Source organism: Styela clava, chromosome 9, assembly GCF_964204865.1.
Source record: "Styela clava chromosome 9, kaStyClav1.hap1.2, whole genome shotgun sequence".
NCBI lineage: Eukaryota > Metazoa > Chordata > Ascidiacea > Stolidobranchia > Styelidae > Styela > Styela clava.
In genome coordinates this window covers 3,890,950-3,913,274 of record NC_135258.1, presented here as the reverse complement: position 1 = coordinate 3,913,274, position 22,325 = coordinate 3,890,950, and the positions used below count along the sequence as shown (strand labels likewise).

General features: G+C 39.0%; 1 protein-coding gene across 1 annotated transcript in view; it reads left to right on the top strand.

The window, feature by feature from the left end:
• Positions 1 to 20,514, top strand: part of LOC120340073 (uncharacterized) — a 44,195-nt gene extending 23,681 nt beyond the window's left edge. The window contains exons 33-46 of the mRNA XM_078116099.1: positions 2,799 to 2,831; positions 3,901 to 3,933; positions 4,436 to 4,585; positions 5,271 to 5,312; positions 5,862 to 5,894; positions 9,038 to 9,070; positions 10,102 to 10,250; positions 11,758 to 11,863; positions 12,823 to 12,919; positions 14,514 to 14,592; positions 15,969 to 16,069; positions 16,738 to 16,856; positions 18,609 to 18,653; positions 20,211 to 20,514. Of these exons, the coding sequence (XP_077972225.1) occupies positions 2,799 to 2,831; positions 3,901 to 3,933; positions 4,436 to 4,585; positions 5,271 to 5,312; positions 5,862 to 5,894; positions 9,038 to 9,070; positions 10,102 to 10,250; positions 11,758 to 11,863; positions 12,823 to 12,919; positions 14,514 to 14,592; positions 15,969 to 16,069; positions 16,738 to 16,856; positions 18,609 to 18,653; positions 20,211 to 20,227 (1,037 nt within the window). The 3' untranslated portion in view covers positions 20,228 to 20,514. The remainder of the gene's footprint in view (positions 1 to 2,798; positions 2,832 to 3,900; positions 3,934 to 4,435; positions 4,586 to 5,270; positions 5,313 to 5,861; positions 5,895 to 9,037; positions 9,071 to 10,101; positions 10,251 to 11,757; positions 11,864 to 12,822; positions 12,920 to 14,513; positions 14,593 to 15,968; positions 16,070 to 16,737; positions 16,857 to 18,608; positions 18,654 to 20,210) is intronic.
• Positions 20,515 to 22,325: the final 1,811 nt, after the last annotated feature.

Here is a 22,325-nt window from a genome sequence, read left to right as displayed (position 1 = left end):
TGATTATAAACTTCAATGTTGGCAGAAAACATCAATCAAACAGTTGTCCATTATCTTGAGTATAAAATTTGTTTCTAAACTTGCTATGTGGCTAGAATCACAAATAAATATATATATTCTTTTAGGTTTATAATTTTTCAACACTCATAATTTTTTTATACCTAATGACCGCTGGTGTTCCTGGGTCATTTTGACACCCCTCTATAATTTTTTTAATATTTCATCAACCAAAAATGCCAAAGACATCATTGATGTGTCCTTAAAAAGCTTATTTTTGTCGCTTTCCACTAAAACGCGCCCAAATTACGTAACGCAAATGTGTACGGTCGTACGCCGGTAAGAAGAGAGAAATTTCAAAAAATTTCAAGAAAAAGTTACTCACTTTTAACGCTGTGGTCGACACGTGATTGATATGCGAGAGAAAGAGTTGTCTTTTGGAAGAGCTTTACGACATCTTCAAAATAAAACAAGAGTGGGATTTGTAAGTGAAGTGATATTCGTTTTATCGAAGAGCATTTGATCGCGTGCTGTCTGGTATCTTTGTTTGTTTATTATGAGCCGGAGAACGTTGCTCGCGCGTTCAAAATACTTCGTTTTCAACTAACAACAGATTCTTTGTTCATTTTTAAGCTTTGAAATACTCATACAAATAAAATTGACCTTGTTGCAAAATAAAAATTATACATAAAAAAATATAATGACGTCACCGTAATTAAGAACACTCGGATCAAGCATGGATAATGTAAGCTCAAACATTTTGAGTTTTGAAATTGGTTTTGTTCACATGCAGACCACTATTAAATACTATTGACCCCCCAAAATACATTTAATTTAGCCATAATCCCAAATTATGACACAGATTAGCCATTCATGACCAGACTGCAGCACCATTCATCTGCAGACTGTTTTAGGGGTTATGCGAGAACTAGATGCTACTTTGTATTTTATTAGTTTCTCGCCTACGATGCCATTAAAAGAACAAAATCTTTCAGACTTGAAATAAAAGTCTAGAAATCTGAAATACCAATGGGACAGTGTAAAAGTGCCTTAATGTGGTTGAAAGCTGATCGAAAAATAGAACTTTATCAGAGTGAAAATTCCTCCAAACTCTTCGGAACCGTAAATTAATTTGCCGCATCATCTTAAACGTTTTTGGTAATTCATATGCGTGTTTTCGTACTCTAATATCGGTGCTCCCGAAGTATGCAAACCAAGATGGCGGACATCGGAACGTAACCTGGGTAACAGGTTAGGGTTAGGCGATAATTTTTTTCCAATTTTCTTCATTTTAGTCCTATTATCAGTTCGAAGACTAGCCAAGAGCCTTCCGTAGTATTTATACCTAAAATTATGGCCTAACCCTAACCTAGTACACATATTACATTCCGATGTCCGCCATCTTGGTTCGCATACTTCGGGAGCCCCCTAATATCATTAAATCGAGTGCCATGAAAATTCCTGATAGAAGTCCTGCATTAGTAAAGCTCAAAACTGCACCACGAACAACAGAAGCTTATAAAATTTGTTTCGGAAGTATAATTTTTGACCCATTCATTGAAAAAGGTTCGCCATCCCTGCCTTAGACTATGGCGTCTCGCGAGTTAAAAAATTTCGACCTGACTTCGAGGAGTTAAAAAATATGATTATAAACTTCAATGTTGGCAGAAAACATCAATCAAACAGTTGTCCATTATCTTGAGTATAAAATTTGTTTCTAAACTTGCTATGTGGCTAGAATCACAAATAAATATATATATTCTTTTAGGTTTATAATTTTTCAACACTCATAATTTTTTTATACCTAATGACCGCTGGTGTTCCTGGGTCATTTTGACACCCCTCTATAATTTTTTTAATATTTCATCAACCAAAAATGCCAAAGACATCATTGATGTGTCCTTAAAAAGCTTATTTTTGTCGCTTTCCACTAAAACGCGCCCAAATTACGTAACGCAAATGTGTACGGTCGTACGCCGGTAAGAAGAGAGAAATTTCAAAAAATTTCAAGAAAAAGTTACTCACTTTTAACGCTGTGGTCGACACGTGATTGATATGCGAGAGAAAGAGTTGTCTTTTGGAAGAGCTTTACGTCATCTTCAAAATAAAACAAGAGTGGGATTTGTAAGTGAAGTGATATTCGTTTTATCGAAGAGCATTTGATCGCGTGCTGTCTGGTATCTTTGTTTGTTTATTATGAGCCGGAGAACGTTGCTCGCGCGTTCAAAATACTTCGTTTTCAACTAACAACAGATTCTTTGTTCATTTTTAAGCTTTGAAATACTCATACAAATAAAATTGACCTTGTTGCAAAATAAAAATTATACATAAAAAAATATAATGACGTCACCGTAATTAAGAACACTCGGATCAAGCATGGATAATGTAAGCTCAAACATTTTGAGTTTTGAAATTAGTTTTGTTCACATGCAGACCACTATTAAATACTATTGACCCCCCAAAATACATTTAATTTAGCCATAATCCCAAATTATGACACAGATTAGCCATTCATGACCAGGCCGATTCTCTAGGGGACCCATTCATTGAAAAAGGTTCGCCATCCCTGCCTTAGACAATGGCGTCTCGCAAGTTAAAAAATTTCGACCCGACTTCGAGGAGTTGAAAAATATGATTATAAACTTCAATGTCGGCAGAAAACATCACTCAAACAGTTGTTCATTATCTTGAGTGTAAAATTTGTTCCTAATCTTGCTATGTGGCTAGAATCACAAATAAATATATTCTTTTGGGTTTGTAATTTTTCAACACTCATAATTGTTTTATTTTAATATTTTCAGATACGTTGGACACCAGTGTCAAAGCCGTCAAAGGCAAGAAAGCATATTCATCATATATTACTAGCCATAATGCGCACTCTCAATAAATTGCCTAGGACGGGTTTTTATTTAAATATAAGGCGCACCGGTCCATAAGACGCAATGCTTTTTAAATCAATACCGGTACTGGTTTTGAGAGTAGGTAGAAAGAATAAAGGCGGTGGCGCAGCGGTGTGGCTCATCGTGCTAAGCGTTAGGAATACGCTCGCCACCGCACCTCTAATTACTCTGCGTGAGTTCGCAGGTTCGAATCCCATGCGGGGTGGTTATGTGCGAGAGGATTGCTGGACTACTCGCCGCCGTTGGGTGGTTCACGTAACCGCTGGTCGGTTACGACTGCCTCCACCATCAAGTCCATGCTTCGGAAAAACAAATACCTAACTAATCCCATACCCGACATGGAATGGTAACCGGACGCGAGGCGTGGTTCGCCATATGGTTAGGCCATCAAATCGGCTTTCCTCTCCCCGGGATAAATATGTAAATCTTTATCTTTAACCTTTTTTATCCTAACTATCTGATCTATACACAAATATATATTTATAATTATATATTTTACTGACCAAGAAGGGCACTAACAATAAAATTCCTTAAATTGGGTCTTCGTCCATACATAAGGCGCATTGTTCCTAAATAAAGTGTTATCGTACTGTTTTTTGTGCATGCAATAAAGCACTACCTGTTGTTGTCGACTATAATGTTTCGTTTCCTAATTGCTATCTGCTCAGAATAGAAACTCGTATACAACTGAACTCCGTTTATTGAGAACAGCGGCACAACTTAAACAATACAACTTAAAACAGCGATCATAAACAAACGTCTACAAGTTAACACAACTGTATATCGACTGGAGAGCCAGATGAGTAGATGAGATGCATTGCGCCGCAACAATTAAGAGTTGTCGCGCTACTCATCATTTGAGTAATCACGTTACGTCACATATAACACCATTCATTCTATTGAAAGTCAAGTTTTGTATTATAATGCTACGTAATTTAATACTCGAATAAGTCAACACTCATCCATCAATGCTTAAATGCAACAATTTCTTTCGTTTTTACAGCTGCCGAGTCAAAGATCATTGTTCCTTCCGAAGGTAAGAATCTGAAAATATTTTAGTGCAGTGGTTCTCGGACGGCCGGGCGCGCCCCGCAATAGGTGGGGGGGGGGGGGGGGGATAGGCATTTTTTAAGGGACGTGAAACTAATCAAAAGATTTGATATTGCCCGCATTATTTTGGACATTTACATTTCGAAACTGCACTGTTTAGAGATTGCGATGTCATGTCTGTATTTTTAACATGTGTAGTGAAGGTTGCATTTGGTGCAACCTAGTACAAAACGTAACAACTTGTGAAGCACTGGCAGCACAGTGTAATAGTAATTAGTGCATTACATGGCGGCTTAGTGCGAGACTTTAGTGTGAAATATGTGCAATTTGATGCTATAGCTATACCCACAAGGGGTGCAATTCGGTGGAATACTTTGACACCCAAATTATTACACCTTTGGAGAGTATGGGATTTGAACTCGGGATGTGTAAAGTGAAAGGCCAATGCAATTAAGCGTAACGCTTTGTCGCTTATCTATCCTTTTTAGTTGCGTGTAGTGACATTGATAAGGATCGCCGTATTGAATGTGGACCACAAGAGATAACATTGGATGCATGCGAAGCAAGAAAATGTTGCTACGATACAACTATAACAAAGGCCATTTGGTGCTTCAAGAAAGAGACGAGCCATTACGAATGTAAGTTAGATTACTAATATATAAAGCACTGATACCAGAGGCGTATCTTGAGGCGGGCCGAAAGGACAGCCGCCGCATGCCAATACGTTGTAGGGAGCGACAGATGTGATTTTGTTACTTAGTTTGATGATTTCAATAATAATACAAACGTTTCGCTCTTATTCCATATTTGATGACGTCATCGAAACCAAAAAAATAAATTTCACAGGGCACACATACATTGTTAAAATAAATTAAATGCCTTCTAGCGATAACAACAGGCTTTAAGCGCTGAAAATTTCAAAGCAATTGGTACAGTAGTTAATGAGAAAAGCGATTTTTCCAAAACGGTAAGAAGAAAATGACCAACAAAAACAACAACATAATAATAACAAAACGATTCATATGTTCATTTTGTGTCCAATAGAAAAGGGGTGAATAGGGTGTGGGGTGAGGCTTTTTAAAGGGTAAATGATGCTTGAATGAGTGACTAAGCCTTAAAAAGATGAACAAAGCTTCGAGGGGTGACTATGGCTTTAATGGGTGACTAAGACTTCAGGGGGGGCAAAGGCTTCAAGGGGTTATCAAGGCTTCAAGGGCCGACTAAGGCTTTTGCCACACCATTTTGAAAAGTTTGGAAAATTTTCCAAATTATCAAACTTGTGTTTCAATGATTCTGAGCATTGCTATATATTTTTTCTTTCAGATTTCGCATCGAAGTACAAAAGATTCACCAATGACGTAGCCGGTAAGAATAATCCTTAAGACTATTTCTGGGGAATTTCCGAGACATGATGATTTCAGAATCGAATCAGGGTGTTAAAAAAATAACGCAAAATTAACAGAAGTTTAGATGAAAGACTACTTAAAACATAACGACTGGCATCTTTTAACAGTATTGAATTACGTTGAAATGTCATTTAAACATTCCACGACTGACGCTTTTAAACAGTTGCTTTTTTAGCGTTGCCATGACGTAAAATTGGTACCCCCGTCGTATGTGAATCAAGATGGCGGACACCTGAATGGAGTATGTGTACTAGGTGAGGTTAGGCAATAATTTCAGGTACAAATACTACGAGAGTCACTTGGGTAGTTCCCGAACTCTTAAAACACCAAAAATCAGGAAAATTGGAATAAAATTATGGCCTAATCCGAATCTGGTACACATCATATGTTTGTCATTCCCTTGTTAGATCTTAGAAGAATAATGGCAAAGTTAGATATTCGGCTTTTCAATATAGGTCTACCATGCTCTTTAAAGAGACAAATACTAAAAATCGTAATTAATTTACAGATCATGGTAGTTCATTGCTCAAAACTCTCGCTGGTAAGTTACAAATTACTTTATGTTTCACCTGTTCGTCTTATTCCTTAAATTCCGGAGTGATATAATGTGCTGTTCGATCCCCAAACAGATAGATTAAAACAGATTCAGCTTGCGAATTTAACCCAGACCTCTATACTCGAAGTACACCTGCTCGCAGCCCACACGATAATACCTTATTCCCTCGATCAATCAACACGAAGTGATGTTTTGCAGTGTGACGTATTACAGTTCACAAAATGAACAGACAAGGCTTGAAGGAGTGACTAAGACTTGAAGGGGTGACTAGTGCTTGGAGTTGTTACTAAGGCTTGAAGAGGTTACTAAGGCTTGAAGGGGTGATCAAGGCTTGAAGGGGTGACTAAGGCCCAAAGGGATGACTAAGGCTTAAAGGGGTGACTAATGCTTGAAGGAGTGACTAATGCTTGAAGAGGTGACTAAGGCTTGAAGGAGTGACTAAGACTTGAAGGCGTGACTAATGCTTGAAGAGATGACTGAGGCTTGAAGAGGTGACTAAGGCTTGAAGGAGTGACTAAGACTTGAAGGAGTGACTAATGCTTGAAGAGGTGACTGAGGTTTGAATAGATGACTATGGCTTGAAGTGTGAATAAGGCTTAAATAAGTAACTAAGACTTGGAGAGGTTACTATGGCTTGAAGAGGTGACTAATGCTTGAAGAGGTGACTAAGGCTTAGGAGTGGCTAAAGCTTGAATGGGTGACTGAGGCTTAAAAAGGTGACTAATGCTTGAAGAGGTTACTAAGGGTTAAATGAGTGACTGAGGCTTGAAGGGGTGACTAAGACTTGAACGGGTGACTAAGGATTGAAGGGTGACTAAGGATTAAAGGGTGACTAAGGATTGAATGGTGACTGAGGCTTGAAGGAGTGACTAAGGCTCGATGGGTGAATAAGGCCCAAATAAATAACTAAGACCTGGAGAGGTGACTAAGGCTTAAATGGGTGACTGAGGCTTGAAAAGGTGACTAATGCTTGAAGAGGTTACTAAGGCTTGAATGAGTGACTGAGGCTTGAAGGGTGACTGAGGCTTGAAGGAGTGACTAAGACTTGGAGAGGTGACTAATGCTTAAATGGGTGACTGAGGCTTGAATGGGTGACCAATGCTTGAAGAGGTGACTGGGGCTTGAAGAGGTGACTGAGGCTTGAATCGGTGACTAAGACTTGAAAGGGTGACCAATGCTTGAAGAGGTGACTGGGGTTTGAAGGGGTGACTAATGCTTGAAGAGGTTACTAAGGCTTAAATGAGTGACTGAGGCTTGAAGGGGTGACTAAGACTTGAAGGGGTGACTAAGGATTGAAGGGAGACTAAGGATTGAATGGTGACAGAGGCTTGAAGGGGTGACTAAGGCTTGATGGGTGAATAAGGCCCAAATAAATAACTAAGACCTGGAGAGGTGACTAAGGCTTAAATGGGTGACTGAGGCTTGAAAGGGTGACTAATGCTTGAAGAGGTTACTAAGGCTTGAATGAGTGACTGAGGCTTGAAGGAGTGACTAAGAATTGGAGAGATTACTTATGCTTAAAGAGGTGACTGAGGCTTGAAGGGTAAATAAGGCTTAAATAAGGAACTAAGACTTGGAGAGGTGACTAAGGCTTAAATGGGTGACTGAGGCTTGAAGAGGTGACTGAGGCTTGAAGAGGTTACTAAGGCTTGAATGAGTGACTGAGGCTTGAAGAGGTTACTAAGGTTTGAATGAGTGACTGAGGCTTGAAGGGTGACCAATGCTTGAAGAGGTGACTGGGGCTCGAAGAGGTGACTGAAGCTTGAATCGGTGACTAAGACTTGAAAGAGTGACCAATTCTTGAAGAGGTGACTGAGGCTTGAAGGGTAAATAAGGCTTAAATAAGTAACTAAGACTTGGAGAGGTGACTAAAGCTTAAATGGGTGACTGATGCTTGAAAGTGTGACTAATGCTTGAAGAGGTTACTAAGGCTTGAATGAGTGACTGAGGCTTGAAGGGTGACTGAGGCTTGAAGGGTGACTGAAGCTTGAATGAGTGACTGAGGCTTGAAGGGTGACTGAGGCTTGAAGGAGTGACTAAGACTTGGAGAGGTGACTAATGCTTAAATGGGTGACTGAGGCTTGAATGGGTGACTAAGACTTGAAAGGGTGACCAATGCTTGAAGAGGTGACTGGGGCTTGAAGAGGTGACTGAGGCTTGAATCGGTGACTAAGACTTGAAAGGGTGACCAATGCTTGAAGAGGTGACTGGGGCTTGAAGAGGTGACTGAGGCTTGAATCGGTGACTAAGACTTGAAAGAGTGACCAATGCTTGAAGAGGTGACTGGGGCTTAAAGGGTAAATAAGGCTTAAATAAGTAACTAAGACTTGGAGAGGTGACTAAGGCGTAAATGGGTGACTGAGGCTTGAAAGTGTGACTAATGCTTGAAGAGGTTGCTAAGGCTTGAGTGAGTGACTGAGGCTTGAAGGGTGACTGAAGCTCGAATGTTTGACTAAGGCTCAAATAAGTAACTAAGGCTTGAAGGAGTGACTAAGACTTGGAGAGGTGACTAATTCTTAAAGAGGTTACTAAAGCTTGAATAGGTAACTGAGGCTTGAAGGAGTGACCACGACTTGAAGGGGTGGCTAAGGTTTGTAGGGGTGACTAATGCTTGAAGAATAGGATAGCATTCACGTATTTATCCCGGGAAGAGGAAAGCCGATAAGACGGCTTATATATATTACGAACCACGGCCTCTCGCCGGTTACCCTTAAATTTTGGGTATGAGATTAGTTAGTTATTGTTTTCGGGAGCATGAACTTGATGGTCGATGAAGCCGTAACCGACCAGCGGATACGTGATTTTTAAACTTGCTACATTTAAAATATCATTTTTTGTTGTTTGTAAAAGGTGTGCTTTCAAATATATTTATAGTTTATATAATTCAGACAATGAGAGTTAACTAAACTATAGCACACGGGTTCCTCCAACCCCTAAAATGTTTCATCTGGGTTCTGCCCCGTCATAAAAGGTGAAAACCTCCGAGACGTAAAAGGCATAATCATGATCGCTTTAACTTAATAAGTTGGCAAAACATTTTTTGCAGTGAATTGCCTGTAATCTCCGGCCATATCAAAGACTAGTAATTTTCAATTTGAAGCTTTTTAATATTCATATCCTAATTTCAGGTTTACCTCGATCAGTCGAGAACACCATTTCTGGTGAGTTTGTTTCAGAATTTGGTAAATCTCTAATTTGTAATCCCGTTTTCGATAAATGAAAATAAAAGACATTCCGCTGAATTAAGCCCTTATGTGATTTATCGGAAAAAATTTGAATTAAGTCCGAGTCTTATTTACGGGGAAAAACGATAGTTTTGACGAGCATTGTTCCTATTTTATTTTGTATGTTACTTATTCACGACTTTCATTAATCAGTCGTTTATATTTCCACCATACTCAAATACACTTGGTAAAATACACTTGGTAAAATGGTCCATCGGAGTTAAGGGTGGTGCAAGACACCATTACTGGTTATCGAAAAGAGACATCTGTAATTAGGTCTAACACTAAAAGATGATAGCATATATCAAACAACGATTATAAACAAAAGTTTATGTCAAAGCCAGCTGCTCCTAAACAGGCCCGTACAGGCAAGGACGGGGCACTTAAGACTTAGGTGCCTTATATATAAATAATAGAGTAACTAGTGTTATTTAAAGTTGAATGCGGCACGCGAGTTTCAGTTTTCAAGACCCACCCTTCTTTTCTTGGTACCCTAATTTTTCTGACTTAACATCGTCCACATATTTTATTCCACCCCGGGTGAAGTGACAGGCATTGGATTTAGGATAGGATTTACATATTTATCCCGTGAGAAAGAAAAGTTTTAAAATTGCTTAATCATATAACGAACCATAGCATCTCATCCAGTTATCAGTTCCTTTCGAGCGGGTGGTGCGAATCAAATTTTTTGTCAGCCAGTTCCATCACAAAAGTCATATTTTTTCAGCCGGTTCTGTTACAAAAAGTCATTGACGATAACCGGTAATGCTAACCGGTTCGCTGATCTCAAAAAAATCCGTGAGACGGTTCTATAGAACCGGTGCGAACCGGCTGAATTCCACCACTGCTTTCAGATATGGGATTAGTTAGACAGTTTTTGGAAACATGGGCTTGAAGCGATAAGTGTAATCTACAATGCCAAGACATTAGCTTGTGGCTTCAAAATAAAATACAATTAATATTTCCAGATCTCTTGGAATACGATGTCCCAGAATCTTGTGAAGAAATCCGATATCATAATGGTCGCAGTAGGGGAACATATGGCGCATGGTACGATATGAATCTGGGAAGAAAATTGGAAAGAGCAATCTGTAGTGAGAAAAACCTTGGCTGGATGGTAAGTTCGGGAGTCAGTACGGTTATTGAAACCATCTGCACTAGGGCTGGGCATTTAGATATAAACCATGTGTGCCGCCTGCTTGATAACCAACTATGGTTCACCGCGACCTCCCTTCCCTAGTAAAACTGTTTACTTTTCTCTTTTTTTTTTGTCGTTCCATTGTTTTTTTATATACTGGTTGGAGAAAATAAACTTGACTTTACTGATGATTTCAGAATCAAATCGAATATTTTTTAGGCGCTCCGGTATTATGTGCACCAAGATGGCGCACAACCTGAACCCTAACCTGGTTGGTACACATATTGTGTTCAGGTTGTGCGCCATCTTAGCAATTTGGATCTTTCTAATTTGATGGGCCCTCCAGACATTTGAATTGCTAAAAGCATTACATCTATCACTCAGATATTCCGCTGAGTAGCCATACACAATAAGCAACATCTTTTTAAATGAATTGCGAGAAAGAAAGAGTCACATGTCAGAGTTGCATTGCAAAAATATGGCTTCAATTAAAAAAACGATTTAAAATTTTTGTCTGATCTGATTCGAAATATTTACTGTTCTATTCAAATATTTAGTTTGCAATGCCAAGCCCTAGTGGCGAAGTTATGTAGGGCTGAATAGTGATTATGACGCGAGGGAAATTTGGGTTTGAATGGGCTGACTATGTCTTGATTAGGGTGAATATGACATGAATGGGTGGTTAGGTTTAGAACAGGGGTCTCCAACACGCGGCGCGCGGACCCATACGGCCCGTCAGGCATTTTTTTGCGGCCCGTGTCATGGTTGGGATTTTTCCAAAAAAAACTAAAATAGTACGGTGTCAACTATTTGTGGGTTTTATAGTGTCATTTATCATCAAAAGTCCGGTTCGACAAACTGTGGAGAGTGGAGCAAAAATTTCCCCCTGTTATTTCACTTCACCACCTTCATGTTTTATTTTATTGTTAATGTTATAAATACAACAATTGTTAATTCATTTATAAATACAATAATTTCATTCCGCATGTTCATTATGACGAAATAAACGAGTTTCGGTCAATCCATTGTGCCCGAGAAAGTTTGCAAAGCTAATTGCACATTCACGTGGCATACCTGCGATGTTTGGCAGATCTTATATTTGCGAGCATTTTTTTGCAACTATGAAAGTAAGCCCTCCGCACATAACCAACGGACGAGAATTTGCATGCTGTCCTAAGACTAGCCCGCGAAAAGTGGCCCGCGACATGTTTTTAGTTGGAGACCCCTGGTTTAGAAGGAGTGACTACGGTTTGCTTGGATTTGAACCCTAAATATGAACACCATATGATTGGGTTTAGAAGAAGTGACTGTGGCTTGAATGGGATTTGAACCCTAAATATGAATCCCAGATGACTGGGTTTAGAAGGGGTGACTGTGGCTTGAATGGGATTTGAATTCCAGGTTTAATCTTCAATGCCAAACAGCAATGTCTAACGTCTTAACCGTTAAGCCATCAGTAGGTTTAAAATTGGTCCGTTGTTTTTAGGTTCTCATGATTTTTAAAGATGCTTCGAGCATGGTATCGCATGCAGATCGCTCATTCTCAGATTACGTTAGTGGATATGGTACAACATCTGAAAATTTTTGGGCAGGTCAGTAGAAACACCCATTAAATAAACCTGTCTTAAAAAATAAGTAATGAACAATTCTAAGAAAATTAATTATATTGTTCATAGGGCTGTGCATTCACGAATACCTGAAGATTTCAGATTCGAACCATATTTTTTTTTTTCGAATTAAATCACGAATATTTGGAAGATATTTAAATGTATGTGGCTCTTTTATTAAAACACTAGGACAGTGGCCGGAAAGCTTCTTAAGTGTAGCCCAATTAGAATTAGATTTAAAATGGAAAAGGTCTCAAAGCCAAAACAATTTTATTGGAAATTTTAAATTTAACCACGTAATAAAGGAGCGGTACAAAAAATTGAACAACCGAGCGTAGAGGTACGCGTCGTTAGCTTGCGCAATTTGATTGAAGCAGTAAAATAATCGAATACGGAAGTATAAACATAACAGAATAATTGCAATTCCGTACTATAATTGAAACAAAGGTAATGTTCTTTCAATATATAAACAAAATCATTTGAAAAAAAACGTGTCTATGTACTGTTGGGTTTATAGAACTTTTAGAGGTACTCTCGAAGTATGTGAACCAAGATGGCGGACATCGAAACTTAGTACCAGGTTGGGGTTAGGCCATATTTTCAGGTACAAATACTTCGTGAGTCACTTTGCTAGTCCTCGAACTCGTAATAGAACAAAAATAAGGAAAATTGAAATAAAATTATGGCCTAACTCTAACCTGGTACTACGTTTCGATATCCGCCATCTTGGCTCACATACTTCGGAAGTACCCTTTTTTATGTATCACTGCCATAATTGAAATTTATTGGAGCCTCACTATAAAAAGCTCGGTGGCTCACAATTGGGTCGCGACCCACAGTTTGGCAACCACTGCACAAAAGTAGATGCCGTGGCCTTCCTATGTCACTACATTTTGATTCGGTCACTCAATGATAGCGAAGGTTACGCGACATTTATTTCACAGGACTGGAAAACATGCACAGATGGACGTCTACAGGAACCTTTAAATTGAGAATCGAATTGAATGATTTTGAAGCTGGAACCATTGTACAAACCTATAAGTAAGTCTCACAAAGTTCTTTTTTTCTCACTAGTCTGACGATTGGTACATCGTGCTAAGCATTAGGAATACGATTGCGATCGGATCTCTGATTGCCGTGCTTGGGTTCACAGGTTCGAATCCTGTGGTGGATAGTTGCGACAATATAGGTCAGGGTTGTCCAAACTCAGGCCCGCGAGCCACATGTGGCCTCCCGCACCATTATATGTGGCCCACGGAGGTCTTGCTAAAGGGTAATGGAAAACCACATTAGGTGTTGTTTTGTCCTAAAAATAGCCAGAAAAATTGTTTGACATATTGTTACATCACTAATATTGACTAATGTTATGACTGTCGAAGTTGAATGATGTGCTCGGCTAGTCTAAATTGTTAACTGATTTCCTATCTTCTTGGTCGGGAATATATGCTAACAATAAAGGCATCAGCGAGTTTTTCGGTGGTTTTTGTTTGTTTTAGCATGATAAATGACAAATAATGATCAATGTGTATGTATGCACAATAAAAGTGTTCGCTTTGTATTGTACTGTTAACCTAATCTTAGCACTATAGTGGCCCGCAAACAATGTAATAATATTTGGTGGCCCGCGAAGCGGACAACCTTGGGCCACTCTGAGATAGGTAATATCTTTCAAATGTATTCCAATATCTGAAGTGTTTTGGGCATTCCTGACATTAGCCTATTTTCGAGTATAACTGCCAGAAATAAAATCTAACCTATCATACCTAATGCGCACATAAGACGCAATGGACACAGGTACTAGTTTCGACCGCACTCCGGTAGTATGTGTACTAGGTTAGGGTTAGGAGACATGAACAGTGAGTGTCATGGACGCCGTTCTAACACGGCTCGAAGATGATATAACGCACTGAAGTTTTATAGGTACTCCTTATTTTAGTTCTATTTCGAGCACTAGCCAAGTGACACCCGTAGTATTTGCACCTGAAATTAAGGTTTAACTCTAATCATTGATACCTTGCCTTGTTAAGTCAACAATGCTCTGACCCGGTACATATACTACGTTTCGGCGTCCGCCATCTTGCTTCACATACTAGGAGCTAGCATTCTTAGAGCATACTGAGATCCATACCGACCAGCCGTTACGTGAACCACCCCACGGTGGCGAGGGGTCCAGCAAGCATCTTGCACATTATCATTGATGCATGGAATTCAAACCTGCAACTCACTCAGAGTAATCAGAGGTGCGGCGGCGAGCGTATTCCTAACGCTTAGCACGATAAGCCACGAGTAGGCGTCAACTGACCACCCTTTTTATTCTACATGATCTTGCTCTGAATTGTGAATGACCTATATTAGCTTTGGTTTTTGGATCATTTCGAACTGGGAATAATTGGAACCCTTTTTTTTACTCAAATAAAAACGTACAAGTATTCAATCTCAAAACACAGTCGTTAAAAATTTGTCAGCCAACGATCAAGGGGGCGCATTTTTAAACTTGCCGTGTTTGCCCTTTTACGTAGATACACCACTGATCCATGGAGTCGCTTTCTATTCCACACTGTCAATAAGTTTGCAATTTTCAATGGTATTTCCATGAAATTCTCTAGCGAAAAATCTTGTTAATCCATGTATTTAGATCATTTAAGGTTGGAGACCGAAACAGTGGATACAAGCTGAGCATCGGTTCCTTTATTGCCGAGGAGTCTGACAAACTGGTACATATCTTCTTCGTTGTATAAACTTGTTCACTTTAATATGGGAGCCTCGGTCCCCATGGGTCGCAATAGGGCTTAATATAGGTGGCGGTAAAGTCTTTCCAAACACTAACTTTTATAAAATATCGATCAACTTTGAAAGATTTGTAATCAGTACATTAGACACACCATCACCAAAATAGAACTAAGATTCGATCTTTTGTGCAAAAAAAATGCAAGCGCATCGGTCACATTAAAGTTCTTGAGGGAAAAAATTTTCTCGTGCTGAGTGGGTCGTGATAGAAAAAATTCGAAGCCTAACCAAAAACATAACGTGAATCCGTGTTGGCGGAAAAAAAAAAAAAAGAAGATGGCGGCGATTCGAAATTTTTGTCTGAACCGATTCGAATAATTTAGTTCGAAATGCTCAGTCCTGAACGTTTTCAAATACCTGATGATTTCAGAATCGAATCGAATATTTTTTTTCAAATCGAATCGAATCTCGAATACTTGGGAATCAATGGGAGATATGTAATTGTATGCGACTTTTTTTTATTGTAATTGGTTCCATTAACAAATAAATTACTAAAAACATATAATACATCACTGAGACAGATTGCGGAGCGTTCACTCACAATAAGAAACACGGTTTATCAATAACTAACTACAGAAAATAGTCATATGTCAGAATTGCGTTGAAAAATAAGGCCTCAATGAAAAAAGACCATTGGCGGAGTAGAAAAAAAACAAGATGGCGGCGATTCGAAATTTAGCTGTGAGACGATTCGAGTATTTTAATAATCGATTAGAAATGCTCACCACCCGTGGGTCGCAATATGGCTTGATGGGGGTCGCGGTATAGTCTTTTCAACACTAACTTACAACCTGCTTCAAACGAAATATCTATTAAATTTGAAGGTTTTGGAACCAGTACTGAGACCCACCATCCCCGAAATACAGTTAAGATTCTATCTTTTGTGCTAAAATATGCAAGTTCCTGAGTGTCGCAAAAAAATTGCGATGTGGCAAGTTGGTTGTGGCAGAATATTTGAAGCTTATCCTAATCCAAAACATAACGTGAATTCGTGTTGGCTGAAATATAAAACAAGATGGCCGCGATTCAAAATTTTTGTCTGAAGCGTTTTAAAATTTTAAAATTCTAAGATAATAGACCGAACAGGGTTCTCAAACATTTGGTGTTACGGAGCCCGTGGCGAGATTGCCTATTATTTATGAAGCCCCACAAATAATTTATCAAATAAAAACGAAAAACAACATCGTTTGTTTACCGAACAATGTTCCTGAGTAGCCTAAAATAAAATGACTTCATATAAAGTACATGTTCAAAACGCCAGCATAATGCGTCCATTTTGTGTCCAATAATGATTTTTTTCCAGATACCGAACGGTGATTTCAGTTCACATGATGGCGCACAGTTTTCCGCCAAGGACGAAGGGGCACGGAAGAGTTGTGCTTTACAGGGAGGAGGGGGATGGTGGTAGGTACTACTAGCCGTAATACCCCCTCCCTGTCTTGAAATTCCCCCCCCCCCCCCCTGTGTTGAAATTTGCCCCCCCCCCCCCCCTCCTCTTACCTTGAATATACTAAATATATTTGTATTTGAATATCCTAAAAACCAGTGTAGATAAGACAGTCATTTTTACAAATAGTTTAATTGCTAATAGCAAATCAAGTACTACCAGCCGTCCCCTCTAAAATTTCTACTCCCCTCTCCCTTGATACTTAAATATAATTGAACTTGAATACCCCCCCCCCCCCCTCCCTAACCCTTAACACCCTTGAAATGAAAAAATATATCTTGCGTGAATTGACGTCTTATCAGGGGTTCTCCACCTATGCTCCTTTGTTTATCAGTCCAATGGTATTCAGAGTGTTATTTTGATTGGTAGATTCCGAATCTCATTATGTTAAACAATTCATGCTCAACAAGAAAAAAACACCCAGATTTATACCCTGTGAAATAATCTTATCAAACAATGAAACTAGGGAGAACGGGCGATTTTTCTTGTAAGGGGAAATAAATTTTTCGTCTAGCATGATGGCCCCCCCCCCCAACTGCTTTGTGGCCCATTTGGTGGGCTACGTGCCCCGGTTGGGAACGACTGTCTTATATTATCCCTAAAAATATTATTGACGGATTTTCAGGTACAAATTTGCACCAGGTGGTACGAATCACGCGTGCTATAAAGTGAAGCTTACGGGAAAACGTTACGCTGATACTATGGCAGCGGTTGGTAAGGTCGACGGAATAACTGCAGGTCCAAGTAAGCATTTAGGATAGGATTGAAGTTACTTATTTATTCAGGGAACGAGGAAAGCCGATAAGACGGTTTTATCATATGTTGAACCACAGCCTATCGTCCTGTTGCCAGTTCATGTCGGGTATGGAATTAGTTAGCCAGATATTTGTTTTCGAAAGCATGGACTTCATGGTGGAGGAGGCCGTAACCAACCAGAGGTTACGTGAACCACCCTGCGGCAGCGAGTAGTTTAGCAATCTTCTCGCACATAACTATCCCGAATAGGATTCGAACATGCGAACTCACGCAGAGTAATCGGAGGTGCGTTGGCGAGCGGATTCCTAACGCTTAGCATGATGCGTCACATCGCCGAGCACCGATTGAGTTCAATGGTACATTCAACATTAGAACAGGGATTTCATATTTATCCCGGGAGAGAGGAAATTCGATAAGACGGTTTCGTAGTATTTCTAGTCATTGTCTTTGGTCTTTATTTTTTCCAACCAGTGGACAAGAAAACAATCATACTTAAATTGTGAGACAAAAGTAAGCACACAACTTTAACTAGGGAAGGATATTCGCGGAGTATAAAATCTGTTCTTTGAGTGGCGTCATCCAATAATATCCAATTAAAAATGAGAGGGAATTTTTTGGGGGGAATTTCAAAAATACTATTATTGACGGCGAGTTTTGTACGAATTCTCTAACAAATATAAAAGATATACCTATTATCAAAAGAGATTACCTCGTCTTTTTGAAGAAGAATCCCCAATTCCCATCAATGTTTAGTTTGGAAATAGTTGACCAGGACAAGAGATTTGTTTCAGATATATAGACTTGATAGTGTAGGAAGCCGTATCCGACCGAGTACATGCATCCGAAATAAGCAAACAGATAACCTTTTCTATAACCGACACCGGTAAGCGGTTCGAATCTCAAGGGATAAGTATGTGGGAAAGAATTGCTTGACTCCTCGCCGCCGTAGGGTGGTTCACGTATCCGCTGATTGGTTACGCTTCCTCCCCATCAAGTCTATGCATTTCAGACAAATAACTGGTTAACTATTCCCATGTCCGATGGCAACTGGACGAGGAGCAGTATCAATCCGCTAATATTCAAAGGAGTATGGCTAGCCAGATAATTGGCGGTTGAACAGCAAAGCTTTTCCCATCCATGAATGTTCCCTTGTTCTGTTTAATTACAGTTATTGTGTATATGTTCTGTATTTAATAATAACTTAAACACTTACCAAAATGAATAATGTTTATTTTAATTGATCAATGTTGTATTTTAATTGGGTTGGATACTACGGCTCGTCCACCATCAAGCCCATGCATCTGAAACATATACCTGGCTAACAAATCCCACACCGACATGGAATGGTAATCGGACGAAAGGCCGTAGTTCGCCATTTCATTAAGCCTTCCTATAGACTTTCTTTTCCCCCGAGATAAATATGTGATCCTTCTACAGACGCTGGATGTACAGGGACTTAAGAAAATATTTGGTAACAATAAATGCGATAGTATTTTTGACTTGTTAGCGTATGAAGATACTATACATTTTTATTTACATTTCAAAGGGAGGGGTTCCCTTCCTAATCTCCTTTACCTTTTGTCCAGATGAGTGTCATACTGGTCTCCGGAGGTCATTCAGTACCTTGGCGACATGTTTGGGATTATATTATGTTGCTTGTAGTTATAATTGAAGTGTTTGTTTTTTGTGTTTAATCAAACAATAATTCTTACCAATTAAATTCCTATTTTCCTGTTACAGCTAAAATTCTCTACACTGGAGCAAAAATGTTTATCAAGCGTTATTGTAAGTATTGTGATGTCACATTGTAAGATAATTCCAATAATTGTCTACATACTTTTACGCCCATGAATCTGAAACAAATAACTGGTTAACTAATCCCATACCAGTGGCGTAGCATCCACCCCTGCAACCCTCGGGGTCGCGGGAGGGCCCACAGCGCAAAGGGGCCCAAGCGGTTAGAATTTAGAAATTTAAGCCGCAAAACCAAAAGCTGCATTGCAAAACCAGTTATACACATCTTATAACGTTGATGTTAGTTTTGCTCAAATCTGTTTGTTACGTAACAATGCCAGGGAGTCGTCGAATTTCGGCGTCTTGTGGTTTGATCGCCTCGGCAAAATTACGAAGGCTGTCAGAATGATGTCGAAAGCAAAACCTCTCAGTGGCGCACAAAAACGCAGAAAAAGGGCAGAAGAGGAAGCACGTATGAGAAAAATTAAAGTAACCAAGATGAACAGCAAATTTTAGGTTACCCATGCTATTTAATAGCGACATGTTATGCTTTTTGACGAAATAAAAAAGGCGTTGTTTTAGCTTATGTCCGAGAGTTTTTAGGGTCATTTCCACGAAATATTTTTGCGGGGAGTCCCACGAGAGTCTTGCTACGCCACTGTCCCATACCCGACATGAACTAGTACTTTGATGAGAGATGGTAATTAGGCTGGGTATCTTCGGCTACCTGATGATTTCAGAATCGAATTGAATATTTTGCTTGGGCGCTTCAGAAGTATGTATACCAATATGAAGGTAACTAATTTTGTTCACCTATTTTACATCAAGTTGTGTAAAGGGACTGAAACCTATGAACAGGGGGTATGTTCACTTGGCTTACACAAAAAGTCCCCGAACTCATAAACGAACTAAAATAAGGGAAATCGGAATAAAATTATGGCATCAGCCTAACCTGGTACACACACTACGGGAGTACCCATTTTGAATTGAACACTTTATTAATTATATGTGACTTTTTTGTATTGGGTCGTCCATACACCTAAATTACGTAAAGCATAGAATCTCTCCCAACTGCATTGTAAAAGTATGACTTAAATTAAAAAAATTGTGGAATTCACCTCGACCTTTGGCTGATAGAAAAAAGAAAACAAAATCAAGATGGTGGCAATTCGAAATTTTTGTATGAACCGATTCGAATAATTTACTATTCGATTCAAATATTCGATCCGAAATTCGCATCCCCTATCCGGAAAATTTGCTGTAGAAAATCTCTCCACATGAAATTTCGCCGCATAGGAAAATTCGCAAAAACATTTTGATGTAAAACAAGTAATTGTGGTTAAAACGGTTTATAGAGTATGCTCTTAAATGACGAATAATTTTTTTTAAAATAAGGCGATTTTCCTATGCGGCGAAATTCCTATGGCGATATTTCCTGCGGCGAATTTTCCTAGAACCGTTCGAGCCATCTTATCGACTTTTCTCTCATCCGAATTAAAAATAGAAACCTTATCCTATCCTGCCTGCCCTATCAGGTACATCTCAACCGCAATCATTCTTGTAATAAATAAAAAGTCGGGTTCACGCTCTTTTATTACATTTTCACAGACACGGACACAGTTTGAAGAATCAATCGAAGTTACAGAAAATCTGTTTCTATATAAACTAATGTTTCAAAAGTAGTTTGTAAATATTGTGTTTCGTTTAGTCATTGTTTTAACTGACTGTTTCGGGACTATTTTGGAGAAGATTGGTTGAATACTGTGTTTCCCCGAAAATAAGACAGGGTCTTATTTCAATTTTCTATCGAAAAATAACAATATGGATTATTTTTGGGGGATGTCTTTCATTTTCATTTATTAAAAATAAGGTGCTCCCGAAATATGCGAACCAAGATGGCGGACATCGGAACGTAACATGGGTATCAGGTTAGGGTTAGGCGATAATTTTTTTCCAATTTTCCTTGTTTTAGTCCTATTATCAGTTCGAAGACTAGCCAAGAGCCTCCCGTAGTATTTATACCTAAAATTATGGCCTATCCCTAACCTAGTACACATATTACATTCCGATGTCCGCCATCAGGGTTCGCATACTTCGGGAGCCCCAAAAATAAAATTACAATCAGAGAATTACGATATTTTCAAATATACAAAATATTAAGACCGATATCCATTTACTTATTACTTACTCATTTACGCAGGCTAGGTCTGATTTTCGGGGAAACACGGTAGTACACAAAATAATTTAAACTCGTTTAACTTCATTCCAATTGAAAATGGCAATTATGAATATTCTTTCTGCTATCACTTGGATTTTGTGGAACAAGCTATTTATCCTTCTATGCTTTGATACCTGTGAATTCGTATGCTCCTAATCAGTGGTGGTGGGATTCAGCCGGTTCGCACCGGTTCTATAGAACCGTCTCATCGAATTTTATGAGATCAGCGAACCGGTTAGCATTAAAAAAAAATAACATGTAACAGAACCGGCCGAAAAATATGACTTTCATTAGGTTTTCACTATTTCCTTTATCAGTCCCTCGTGCTTGTCTTTTTTTTCTTTTCTTTTTTGTTTTCTGTTCAATGGCGTAGCCAGGGTGAGAGGGTTGTGTTGAAGGTCGGAACCCTAATCTCCTTCCACCTTTTGAAATGAGTTGTCTATTTTCAACCTAAGCTAATAAATGACGCACAACCAGTATTGTTTGCTGTCAGAATTGGTTTTGTCAAATAGTCCTGATCGGAATATTTTTGGTAATGGTAAAATTATTTCAATCAAAGCCATGGTATTTGCAAGCCTTTTATCGCTTGAAAATTTGGAGTCTCATTTCCAGTGGCGAATCTACGTAATATGGAATGGAAAAGTTTGAAATTGCGCACTCTTTGATATTTGATTGACAATTTATAATGAATGGCATTGAAATGTACATTATTATTTGAGTAAAAATACAAGTTCCAGTTATTCCCAATTTGAAATTATTCAATTGAAACATTTTACGATCAAAACCTTTTGCGCCATCAAACGGCGTCCATGGCTGCCATCGGCGTAGCCAAGAATTTTCGAAGATGTGTGGGGGTTAAAATTTAAAATTTCTCAATCAGACCGCATCAACTAACCTAACGGTCGGAAAACGTGGGTTGTCAAGTGTTCCTAGGGTTTAAAAAGCGTTTCAATCTTCAAAAAACAGCTATGTATGATACAGGAAAATGCTTTTTTTTCACACTTAAAAGGTGGCTCCGACCTTCAACCCTGGCTCCGTCCATGATGAGTTTCACACCCTGGACATGCCACTGCACATTACTATAAGGATAGTCGGAAAAGATAAAAACCCTGGGATTTCTGTTTAGACCCCGACTCTAAGGCGATATCACATCTTTTGTACATATTGCTATTTATGTGTTCATTTCAATATTATTTACGAGCGCCTGCGCCCCACTTTATGTAAAATCTTTATGTATTCGCAACAGTAAAACAAAAGTATCCTATGTCACATTGTTCTGAAATGGTCTGTTTTATCTTCTGCATTGTGGAACAGGGCCATCTGTTGGTCCGGGTTCCTAAGCTGTATCTGTTTTAGTTCTGATTTTAGGTAATGCCTTATGTCGTAGCCTATTTTCAAGAATTTTTGCCATTATGGACCAGGGGGCTATCTATTGGTTCGGATTTCAAAGCTCTGAACCTGTTTTAGTTTGGATTTTTGCTACGTAGCTACTTATCAACATTTTT